Genomic DNA, 12,890 nt, shown 5'->3' with positions numbered 1-12,890 from the left:
GATGAGGTGATGGGTGGGAAATGGGTGGGAATGTATACATAGGGAGATTAGAGACTCAACGTCTATGTATCATTGAGTACATGAGGTATATGTATCGGTTGAGGGAAGAAGATGGAACACTTGCTGAGGTGGAAAAATATACCCGAGATATATCACCAATGAGTTGACTTCCGCAGGAACGTAAGATTATACGTATTGAGATCAATTATTCGTCGGGTGGTGAAAAGTGTTTACCTCACGGCGGAGGTATAAAAAATCTTCAATTTATTTATTTACTGGCTTTAATGGTGAATGTCATTATTTATGGGAGTGGGTCGTAAAAGTGATGGCGAATAGTGAAGAGCAGGAATTTTTGGCCGATTATTTTTTTTATAGCGATTTAAATTAGTGGAAAATAGATTAATTAGTTAATGATTATTGATGGTATTTCTATTTTCCAACGAGATGTGGAAATATATTAATCTCGTGGTCCATCTTACCCTAGCTTCCTTTATATTATCTGAGAGGCGGGTACATTGCGCCCAGAGGAAGATGGCCTTGACGTGGGCCGATGGGCGAGAGGGCAAGGACGGATGCCCAGGAAGCTTTTATTTTCTATTTACACTTTCCTATCCACCCGTCTTACAGTGAAAAAAAAAATTTCTAATGATTGTTGTTCTTAGTGAGCTCTAAAGCAATTTCATTCGATTTGATTTAATTGAAAAACCGAAGGGCTAATTGTTAAATTGATTCAACCGAAATGACTGGAAAAACTGCAAGAACTTTTAATGGCAAACTGGTGAAGGAGTATTTCTCAATAATTTTTTTATCTTTGTGGAATTTATGGAGCTGAAACGATGGAGATCTAATACCCGGGGTTGAGGCATGTGACATGGGTCCAAGGGGTAATGACAACAGCAGATCTTCCTCGAGGACTATGTCTCACCGTTGGGATCCTAACAATGCAATCACTTGAAGTATTGTCCCACTATTATATCCGACAAATCTCTCATCTCAGTTCCACCTACATGCTGAGATAAAGTACACATTACGAAAAGTTATAACAAACATTCGAGGCATTCGAAAAATGCAATGGGATTTGACATATTGACACAGGACAACGTCGTAATTCACGTTAGTACGACGTCAGCAAACATCGAGGGTCTCGGGTACTCCTCGGTGGAAAAAGGTTGAAGGACAAAATGAAAAATATAAAAGTCAAATAAATAAATAAATAAAAAAAAAGCCCAGCGAGCATTCCATTTCTCACTGAAGGGCGCATCGTTTGGCAAACTGTGAATAGATGGTACAAACATGGATGAAACTGAATTCCAGACTTGTCAGATATCCTCGTGGTTGCATTCATCTTTTACGACAAGGGGGTAAATATCGCTGTGCGACACCGAGAGTTTATGGACGACAATATAGATCCGGTGAAATTTCAATCGAATATTTTGAGCATTAAGTGTGATGAAGGCAATCAGGATTAAATGGTGTGGAGACTGCGGGGAATTTCATGTAAGTCGAGCCAACCGTTGGACAATTTTGACCAATTGGTACTCGTATTCAGTACCCACTGGTGGAATAATAACTGTAATAAAACCTAGTGCGTGAATAATACCTCATTAATTTCACGGATTAATTGTAACCTGTCCGGTATGGGGGCATGCACACAAATGCATTTTAAAGCCCTTCAATTTGCCCCTGCAGAACCCCTTCATTCACTCATTTATCCTAATTGCACTTGACCCCCTTCATAGATTTATCCCTCGTGTAATTTTCTGCATATTGGGGTGCCAGGAAAATCCAACACTGGGGTAAAATCGAACGCTGATTAAATTCCATTCGAGATAATTCAACGATTTTTATATTCAATTGTGATAAATCGATAGATGCATTTTTTTTTATTGAAAGAATGGAATCAAATGAAATGATAAGACTCAACGGAGCTCAATCAACTTCTTATAGCTCATGCCATGATTATTATTTTTTTTAAAATTAAATAATGAAAATTCATGATGAGGTGCAGTACTTGTTTCCTGGGGGCAATATTGATGCACGGTTTCAATGTTGAATAACGGAGGGGCGATTGAAGATGAGTTTACTACTACCGACGGAGCCAGCCAAGAAAATCAAATGCCGGACGTGCATTTATATCGATATATTAAATCCTGATGGTAATGTCGATTTTTTATCTACATTTATTGGGGCAATAAAATGGTAGTTGGTGGTAATTCAATGCGTTTTAAGGAGAAAATGGGAGTGCCTCTTATTGTGGCGATGATTCATATTATCTAAAAGGTATAGCGTTATGGGGAATGCTGGGGTAATATGGGCAATTGTCGGAAAATGGGTATTAGAAATTATTCCATGATTAAATAATAATTATTAAATAATTTACCGATGGTTCGATTTAAAGTTTATAATTTTTAGAAGTTGCACATTTTTTTTATTAGGTTTTCATAATTAAATATATTTTTTATCGCGAGTATTTATTAATGGATCCCTGGGAAAAAAAAATTTATTCCCTTGGCGTACGTGGATATTCTATTAACGCGTCATTCTCAAGAATCCACAAAACATTATTTCCAACAAAATAAAGTTGAAGAAAGTCCATAACAAGTAATTGACTATTATCGTAATTACTATGATTTTCGAGCAGTTGTGATGCGGCGAAATATTTTTCTCTCCACAAGAAAAAAAAAATGTTTTCCAGACCCTTGAGAAGTTTGGTGGGTACAACGGAGGCAATCAAGAGATGCTTCTTCGGAGGGAGAAAAAATTTAATGAGAATTCGCCCTTCGGAGGGGCGAAGGGGAGTAATGACAAAAAATATGAAATTCGCGGGGATCGAGATGCCAGGGTAATGATATCTTTCTCAAACATCTGGTTCGGATGTTTTTTATTTCAAGTCCAAAAGCATTCACGTCGATTTTTTCAAAATTCTTCATTGCAATAATTATTTCGACTCCAAGAATTATTTTCCCAAACAAAAATCTCCGGGATAGAATTCCCCAAAAATACAGATAAAAAATAAATTCAAAAATTTACACGTCGGACAGGGTAACGACTGTCATCAAATGACAACAGCTCCTGTAATGACGAAAACAATGAGATTACACGCCTCAAAATGAAGAAAAAGCTAGATAATTCCATTTTTTTTTTTTTTTGAGAATTTGTCCAGAATATTTTTCTCCTGATAAATAACTCCGGACACGAACGTGTCACACGACGAGGAAATGGATACCCGCTGAAATAGTTAATAACGAATATCTTATGTCACCGACCTTGGCGGTAACGAATTGTTGATGAATCCGAGCTGAGGATATTCCCACGAGATAGCGATATATCTAATCCACCTCCAGTAGCAGGTGCCCCCACCGCAACAAATAAAACGACACAATCTCAAAGTAATTACACACCTAACGAATACATCAAACGTCATGTACCCGATGAGGATTGGGTTGGATATCTCCGTAGAAATCATACCGACTATCATTGAAATTATTACACATGAATAAAATCGACTGGGTTTTTCTCGTCTGGCCTATGGCCTTGCGTGTAGGTGAAAATTGAAGTGTTGATACACCAAGGGTAGATCACCGTTACGTATGGTGAGACTTACGAAAATTATCTGGCTAACGATCCTCAGCCAAGTATGCGAATACGTTAATTGGTAAGGAAACACCAGTGCAAAACAACGCCAACCACCTTCTGGTGGGTTAAAACTTCCGGGGGCCAATTATCCATGATACCAACCAAGTCTACAAAAGACCGTTATCCCTAAGACCATCGGAAATTCCCTCTCCATCCCCTCAACATCAACCAACCGCCATCTAAAATCATCCAAGGATCATCTATTTATAAAGATTATCTCATATCTCTTTATTGGTGAGGGCATTCAATCTTCTCTCCAGAGAATATCCCATTTCTGGAAAGAAGAAAATTGGAAATCTACATTTATCCTCTTAAAACTTGCAACTTAATTAGTTGAATTAATTGAATATTGTATAATCTAATATCTAATATAAAAATTCAAATAATTTCGTGAATGATTTTAGACGGTAGTTATTAGGGATTTAAAGCCGGGGAAATGCACCGGTGGTAAATGGTAGATGAGCACCCCATCTGGATCGACGTCAAGTTAATCTGGGAAATATAATTGGACTCGCGACGAAGATTATTAATTTAATCGAGCGTTGATGGCCCGTCCCGACGGCCTGGGGATCGTTAATACGTCAGTTTGGGATTCAACCCAGCTTGAGTACCCCGGCAGGTCACTGAACCAATCGATAAAAGGTATCACTGTATTTAACGTTCAAACTTTTCACCGATATTCATAACGATTGAAAGATGACAGCGACAAACTTTCACCCGACAGTTTTATTATTTATGAAAAATACCCCAACATACGGTAGATGGTTAGCATCATACTGCATACCTGCAGGGCCAATTTTAGAGTCTCTCGTAAAAAGATGGGGACAAGGAAATTCTTGGGAGGTATTTTTTTTTTAATTTTTAAAGGTGTAACTTATTTTTGGTCATGCATAATATCACGAGAGCATGCATTGCAAATGAGTTGTTCTGTTGGATTTTTGATGTTTGGGTTGAGATGATCATGCCCATGCGGGTAAATAATTTTTTATCGAGTATAAAGTGTACTTGATTCGTTTTTCACGTTTTGCAATGGAGTCAATTAAAGTGTTATTGAATTGGAAATCTCGTTAGCCCCAATTATTGATTAATAATGGAATAACTCAAGCTGTCAAGTCGTACCGATACCTAACAACATGCATCGACACGTTATAGTTTATTCTGGATATTCAGCATACACTCATCTTCTTTTCTTTTCCAAGCCATAACGCTCGAGCTAATGCTCCTAATGTCTTTAATCTCGGGTCATCTACATCTCCATATCCTCCAACTTTTTGCTCCTTCCGACTTGCACATATAAACCCATCACTCTTCAGCAGTTCCCCTCCACCCACTTCTCAGTAATATCAAAAACGAGAAAATCACTGTGCGCAGACTAAAATACCCTCTGGGTTATAAACCGCCCCGTGAAATTACCAATAATTTAATTAATATTACTTATTTCGGATGAAAATATTATACACTGATGTTATATCACTTACACCGTGAGATATCCTATCATGTGAATTCACACGATAAAAGTATTACGTTTTTATCAGTTATGAGACCTACTGCCCACTCCGTGCGCCGATTTTGAATTTGGCGGCTCGCGGTGACCAATGAGCAACTAACCCCACGCGTTTCGAGGATTTCGAGATATTTCGACTCGGACGAACTTCACTTTCTACTGTGTGTTTCTACTTTCATGAGCAAGGAAATGTAAGGGAAAATCTCTGGATTGAAAATCGAATGGCAGTCGTCACCCGAGATTTTTGACAAAAATCGTTAATTAAACTGCCAAATGAAGTTAATTTCCAGGATGATACATACGTAAATTGATGAAAAACAAGAGTAGGGAGTAAATATGGGATCTTGTATCGTTTCATCTTCGGCGACAGATTTATTGAAGTCTGGTTTTATGACTCCTTGATACCTCCAACTTAGGTATAACGCTGAAGACACCTCTTCGTGCGACTTAATTGCCAAATTAATTCCGACACGAGATATGAGTAACCATAAGTATAAGTATTATAAAAATATCTTATAGAGGGATATAATACGTATGGTATAAAACCCGGGTAGGCACCCTGAAGACAAGTAAACGACCTTCTCCAGAGCGACTTACAAGTGATTTCTTAGTATCCCTTGCAGAATACTGGCGCCGAGATGCTACATAGTTCACCCAAACGAATTACCCTTCATGTACTCAACTCTCACAGTGGTTTATCTGCACCAGGCCTATCTCTACAGTTCTCTTCATCATCTATATCATATCGCGTATCATATTTTTCATATTCACCATTTATTATTTTTATGCACCTCCTCCGCTACCCCCTGCCCTCATCGAAAAATGATATACGCTAATCATTATATAGCAGTCTTTGATTGAAAAATTTGATAGCATCTGTCTATTAATGGTTGACGTTCATTTAATCGTTATTAAATTATTAATTGATGATGATCAGGTGTCTCTCGGATTTACAGGTGAATTTCAAGGTTTAAGGAACAATTTCATGCATAATGCAACTATTTCGAGGTTTTACAATGAATTATGTAGAGGTTATGATGATTAGACCGCAAAATTGAAATCACTGAGAACAACGGTTAACGACGCGGGGTTATTTACTAATTTCGATTAAGTCCCGGTAGTGTCAAGTGACAGTTGATGCTTCCGGTAATGGATGTTTTAGCGGTTTTGGCGTCAACTTCACACTTGATAAGGATGCAGAGGGTAATGTGAATTTTGCGGTTTGTGTTGATTCATTGCGTAATGGCTGAATGGGAAATTCTATTTCAGGATCGTAAATGGTGGGGCGACGAGAGGACGGGGAATAGTTTTTTTTTATTGTGGGGGTGATAGAATTTCGTCACATCCGTTGGCGTGGGAGAATTGATTTTTGACACGTCATGTAATTTATTGGAAAAAAAATTGGGGGCTTTTTTAAAATTTGAAATATTTAATGGAGAAATCGCGTCATTATCTCGAAGTGGTACGTTTAATTTGGGAAAAGTGATTTAATGAAAACAAATTTTGTAATCAATAAGACATGCGTGTTAACGTGTTCTCCGGGGAGTTGGAAAAATTGGACATTGCACTTGGTATCGTATCTTGAGCCACGATCTCGATTGAGAGAGGAATGCTGTAGGGCTGGTGCCGAGGCGTCGCGGCGCCATTCTTACTTTATAGTTTTCTTGCCTCATACCCCGCGGAGAGATGGTAGTTTCACCAACGATCTGACTCACTCACCGTAATTGATATCATAAACACTTTCGTGATAACCGATCGACAACTTTTCTGGCTAAAGAGGCCTGGGGCATTCCCCTCAAAAAAATCAGAACAACAAAAATCCCAATGTTTGTATACACGAGAGATATTAATCAATTGATGATTCAAAGAATTTTCATTTAATAATTAAAAATTATATTTCTGTATTTTTCGCATTGGAAATTCAATAATTTTTTTCAAAATCAATTTTTTTTTGCAATAATTGCCATGTTAATTTTCCTGTAATTAGAAATATACTTGATACCAGAAATTTGTTGTCTCCAATGTGTAATTCAGTGTTGTAAAATAATAACGAGAGATTGAGAACACGCGCATTCAGAAGTTGTTAGAGTTTCCGAGATTAGTGGTTAATTCTGATGAATAATAATAATGAAATAAGAGGTGCACGCAAAGGCAAGAATTGCCGATATTTTCTTTGAATAACGAAAGGGGTATGAAGGTTCACGTTAAGGTTCAATGGTGAGAGGGTCATGGGTGCGCCTAATACCGGTGGGTTCGTCAGGGTCAACCATTACATTGAGGCGTTATTTTATGATCCGCCCCCTAACCGACCGCCCCAGAATCCCCTTAATCGAGGTCGAGTTAATGTTATCTTCCTCGAAAAATTTTCCCCCTGTATTCACAATAATCCACCCAAAAAAAATAAGATATTGAGTCCATCTGATCGCGAGGTGCTGAAAAGTGACTTTTCCGCACTTGTTCCGAAATATACTATTTTCTAACTGATTGATTTTCCGGAATTAACCGAATAGAAATAGTTTAATGAAAATTGAACGATAAGATTTAGTAAAAAAAAAATCGAAAACTAGGTCATTTCCGCAGGAACGACTTGATAAGCGGTGAGTTAATAATATGGATATAAGACTCACCCTTCAGCTGAGTTGTCTCAATAGCAAACATGTTCAGCGCTAATAGTTGAAGTAACCTGGTACCCGGAAGGGGTAATGGTGAATGCTGTAATAGGGCTCTGAATTCTCTCAGCATCTGAATTCCCGCCTCCTGAAATGTCTCCATCCTGAAACAGATATAATAATTTTCTCAGTAAAGGCTATATGATATTGATTATGCATTTGTCAATTTCGAAACACTTAAATGATGGCGGAAGGGTGAAGTGAAATAGAATAAGAAGGATACATTAAATAGCAGGATGTCGTTGAAATGGACAACCCCCACTTGTCCAACAACCTTGCTCCATTTGCACTGCTCGCAATAATAACGAGAGAACAAGCTATCTACCATCGATACACTAATGACTCATGACATTCATTGAAAATCAAATTGAAGATATGTATCCCTCTGTCAGTAATAGTATGACTGGCATCCGACAGCTAGTCACATTTTAAAACGTTTAGAATTTTTATTGAGTGGTGAAAATAATTCGAACTCGTCAAAAAATAACTCTAATGTACCCCACAGCACCCCAAAATTGAGACAAAATTTTTTGAGAAAAATAGGATTTTGAAAAGATTTCCAAAATGGATTAATAAAAAATTTTCAAAAAATTTGATGTGTCAATTTTGTGGGGTACATTCAATGGAGAAATATTGGTTTTGGGGGATTTATTATTTTTGCCCTAGGACGCATAGAAAACTCAAAAAAATTTTTGAGTGTACCTATACTAGAATCGAAAGGAAAGAGGATATCGATCTCGAAATATCTCGAATCCATCGAAATATATCGAATGCGCGTAGCGCGCACGCGCATCCTACCCGTCACTAAAAGTAAGACTAAAAAACTCACGAGACGCCAGATAATATTAAAAAAATGTTCCTTTCAAAAATGGCCCTCATTCTGCCTTGATAAAACCAAATAAATAGTGCTCACTATGGCGTAACGCCAATCGCCAGTAGCTTTAATATTTCCCCGGTGTATCCCACGATGACTCTTCCCATCGGTTGTACGAATATGTTGTGCTTACCGATTTGCCATAATAAAACGAGAAGCCGAAGTAAAACAGGAGTACAGTAGGTACAGACTGTGGGTAAGTATAATAAACACAACAAAAAGAATAAGAAAAATATGAAGAATAAAATAGAGGAGAGAGAATAAAAAAAAATGTGGATTGGATTGGCTCGATCTATAACTCTCGTAGCTGGTTGCAATTAGGATAACGGAGACCCTTGGCTGCTAATATCGCGGTATACATTATGGCAACTAGTATGTAGGCAAGACATAAGATTCAGTATCCCTCCTCCACCCTTCAACCACCTATCGTCTTTTCTCGTTTTCACATATGGCTATGGTCTTTTCATCTTATCCCACTCACTGTAGCTTCGTCCTTATTCCTAACGTCGGTCGTTAATGCGGCGATCTCACGCCGGCTGCCCAGTTTCTTCTTCATCCGTTAAAAATTCCATCCCCCAAAGAAAGATGGAGAATTCCAGTCACTCATCCACTCTATCTCTCACTCACTGGATGCTATCTGGTTATGTCTCTCTTGGTCTATTCCATTTTGCTACCTTTGGCTTTAAACGTGCACGACATTACCGGGATAAAGGTGGATGTATCGCTCGAGTAAACGAGTAAACGAGTAAACGAGCAAACGAGTTACTGGACTTCAACTGAAACGAGGCATTAGACCATGGTTAAGTTAGGAGCAGGTTCATCGTGTATCCGATTAGAGACACTATATGTTACGCTAAGAATTTACTCGGCGATCAAATATTTTGTATTCGATGTGTATTAACCCGGCTATGATTTATCGGGATCGTGTTATTTTGGAAAATTTTAATCACCATAATCATGTTGAGGTAATGGATCTGATGGTACAGCATCAATACTTGGGGGGATTGTAATTATTCAATGGGACTCTTTCAGGGACTACTGCGATGCGGGTAGGCAATTACTAGGTGGGCTCTTCAGGTCAGGACTACCCGGGTAAAAAAAAATTGTAATCGGAATATTTTTCCCAAATTTTCCAAATTTCGGGAAAACTTTTCAGAATTTTTTTTTATAAAACAAAAAAAAATCGGAAAACATCGGCATTTTTTTTGAGAATATTAAAAAATGGAAAAAGGGAGAAAACAACAGTATAATTAAAAGAAAAAATTGTATTCGCAAAAGTTGCTAGAAAATTATTTAAAAAATTTTTCAAAACATTTCCCAAAAATACAATTGTTTTGTTTCCCGATTTTTTTTAATTGAAAAAAAATATATATTTTCTGAAAAGTTTTCCAGAAATTTTTTGAAAATTTGGAAAAAATATCCCGATTAAAATTTTTTTTTTACCCAGGTTGTCTTTAGTTGATTAATTAATCTTCTCGCGATATTTTCACATTCAAACATTCGCATTTTGAAAAAATAAAATTGATTGAAACTAAATATTTTTCTCCATCTACAATTCGGAATAATCCGTTTTGTTCGCTCCTCACCTTCACCAGGAGCGAAAATATCTTTCTTACGTGGATTCCCGGGTAATACATAATGACATTACAACCATAATTATCCTTCTCACTTTGTACGTAGTATTTTAACCCACTAATAGCCCGAACACCTCAAGACTTCCAGAGAATTGGAATGACGTAATCACCGAGGGGTTGATAATCACCGACTCCATCCTTTTGTGATGAAAACATGATAAAAATTCGACGATATATCGTACAATTTGCGTGATGATTCACCGGATTATCGCACATCACAAATGGTCTACTTAAGTGACCAGTGATTGCTGTAACTTATGCTCAGATGAAATCGTAAGTTTTTTCCGCAATGCCACACTGTCCCATTGAATCTACACAAGACTTCAAGGATTACTATACACTGTTGTTTCATTCTTTTAATACCCCTCTCTACCCAGGGTGATTGGCTGGCCGATGTGTCCATGTACCGTTAGTAAAACGAGTGGTATAACCGTGCCTAGGTAACTTTTGATCGGACCCGCCGAATAGCCATTTCAAAACATCCACCAACGGTGTGGGAAACTGCGGATATGATTGTAAAGTTCCTTAATGGAATCTACAACTTTTCTAGGACGCCATTAAATTCACATTTTTTCTATAATATCTCTTTTTCTACTGGCTGATTTTTATTCTCTTGAATTTTCATTACGAATCCGTTGGAGACACTGATGAGTAATCTCATGGTATTTCATACGAACACACACTTTGCTACAGAGTAATTATTGTCAACGGTTTGATGGTAACATTAAACACCTTATCCTGGGGTTTTTTTTTTTTCATTAGGTTGTGTATGTGAGAAATATTGCACGGATAAAAATGGCAAATGACTTCGGGTATGTCAGAAAATATAATGTTGGTCGAGATGGCCCTAATCGATTTACGGTGCTTGATCGTTCATCCGTAAAGTTTATAGCGTGTACAAACCGCATTTTATGAATTCTTTTATCGCACAGATATGTTCATTGGGCAATGAATTGAAAATATAACGCGACTACTAGCATTCACTTAGGATCGATAAAACGTACCTAATTGACCATCTTCAATGTTACACTAGTGCATTAACGGCAGTTATCAAATCCCGGAAATGCTATAACGATTCATGGCTGCCTGTAGGGGATATTATCAAGAGGCAATCGACAAATGCTAAACGATGTTGATGTATCCGGGGGAAAATTCGAAAGTGGATTGATTTTCCGCTTGAGCTTTTCGTCATTTGTCAGTCATTACTGTGAAATTGAGAATTCGTATCGGTGGAGATTCATTGAGAGATTATCGAGAAATAGTTATTTGGACATTGATGGTTCTGAGAATAATCTAAATGGTTACCACAACCATCATGAGATTTCCTTGCTCATCGTCCTTTCTACCGCACGAATTTGTACTGAATGCTCACGAGATTATATATTTGAAGAGTTAACCATCCTAGTCCCTGACAGCTATAAAGATCTAGGCTTATTAACAGTTCACAACCACATGAGGGATAATATTCTAATTTTGGTATGTCGTACTGGTCATAAAACACGCTGTACCAACGTCACCTTATGTATACCTTTGAATGTTTTTGCCTCGTTTCTTACTGCTCATCTCAACCCCCTTTTTCCGTCTTCTTACTCTCGAGCTTTAACTTTAGTGTCATACACACAACCTTTGAAAAATATCATACTCTCAAGGTGTATTTGCAGCCCAACTACCACCACCGTATAAACATGGAGGGCCTTCTGTCAACCAGACGATGGTCATAACTTTATTTTAAGGCTTTCCACGTAACATAGGCGCGACAAGTCGCGTAAATGACTCGACAACTATAAGACTATTGCAGTCTTTATCAGTTGTTACGCCAACAGAACCAACCAACACCCCTGGAATTCCCATATTTTATTTTTCTAAAATATTATTTTGATTTTTCTTTCAAGTTAGGCGGCTGCTTTGGTGCCACCACGCCAACTTACCTACGGAACTTAATGAAATAATCATCGTGATCATTAGATGGGATAAGGTAGGCATCGTAAAGTGATCCTCACCACCAGAATTTGTTGTTAGCAGTGGGACTTTATGGAGTTTACTAGTGTCGTCTCTCAGCTGGATGTTGCCAGTTAAGAATATAACATTCAAGTTAAATTGAAAAATGTATTATGAATTTTACTAGGGTTTTTTTTTTGTATCCTCCGTGTAGGTCTGGCAAAACGACAACCACAAAACTTCGAGGTATAACGGAAGAGTACCCAACGTTAAATAAGGAGAATGAGAAGGTTTATTCCATTTAGCCCGACCTCTGGTGTGACTAACAAGTTTGCACTTTAACGGATAACGGGGCATCAGTGGATTGTATAGATCATTGGGGGCTTGACCCATAGATTCCTCATTGCGTGGGCCCGGGGTGCCATAATCATGCCAATGCCAAACCCTCCATTCGGATCACTATTTTCGTTTTTCATTTTTTGTACTACTAGTTCAGAACTGTATGTCATTGAATCTAATCAATTTTGTAGCTAATCGAGTCACTATTAATCAATCCAAAGACTGGAAAATTTTCTTGAAGTCAATTAATCAATTTTTGCTTCCGAATGGAAGCATTGCAATCGTCCGATCCCGAC

At 37.8% G+C, this 12,890-nt stretch overlaps 1 protein-coding gene across 4 annotated transcripts in view; it reads right to left on the bottom strand.

Moving 5' to 3' along the window:
- The window catches only part of LOC105268393 (telomerase-binding protein EST1A), a 53,700-nt gene that overhangs the window by 27,638 nt on the left and 13,172 nt on the right, over nucleotides 1–12,890 (bottom strand). For all 4 annotated transcript variants that reach the window (XM_011307923.1, XM_011307924.1, XM_011307926.1 and 1 more), the window contains one exon: nucleotides 7,768–7,913. In XM_011307923.1, coding sequence (XP_011306225.1) covers nucleotides 7,768–7,913 — 146 coding nt within the window. The remainder of the gene's footprint in view (nucleotides 1–7,767; nucleotides 7,914–12,890) is intronic.

The sequence above is a fragment of the Fopius arisanus genome, unplaced genomic scaffold, assembly GCF_000806365.1.
Source record: "Fopius arisanus strain USDA-PBARC FA_bdor unplaced genomic scaffold, ASM80636v1 scaffold00057, whole genome shotgun sequence".
NCBI classification, from domain to species: domain Eukaryota; kingdom Metazoa; phylum Arthropoda; class Insecta; order Hymenoptera; family Braconidae; genus Fopius; species Fopius arisanus.
This window is presented reverse-complemented; position numbering and strand designations above follow the sequence as displayed.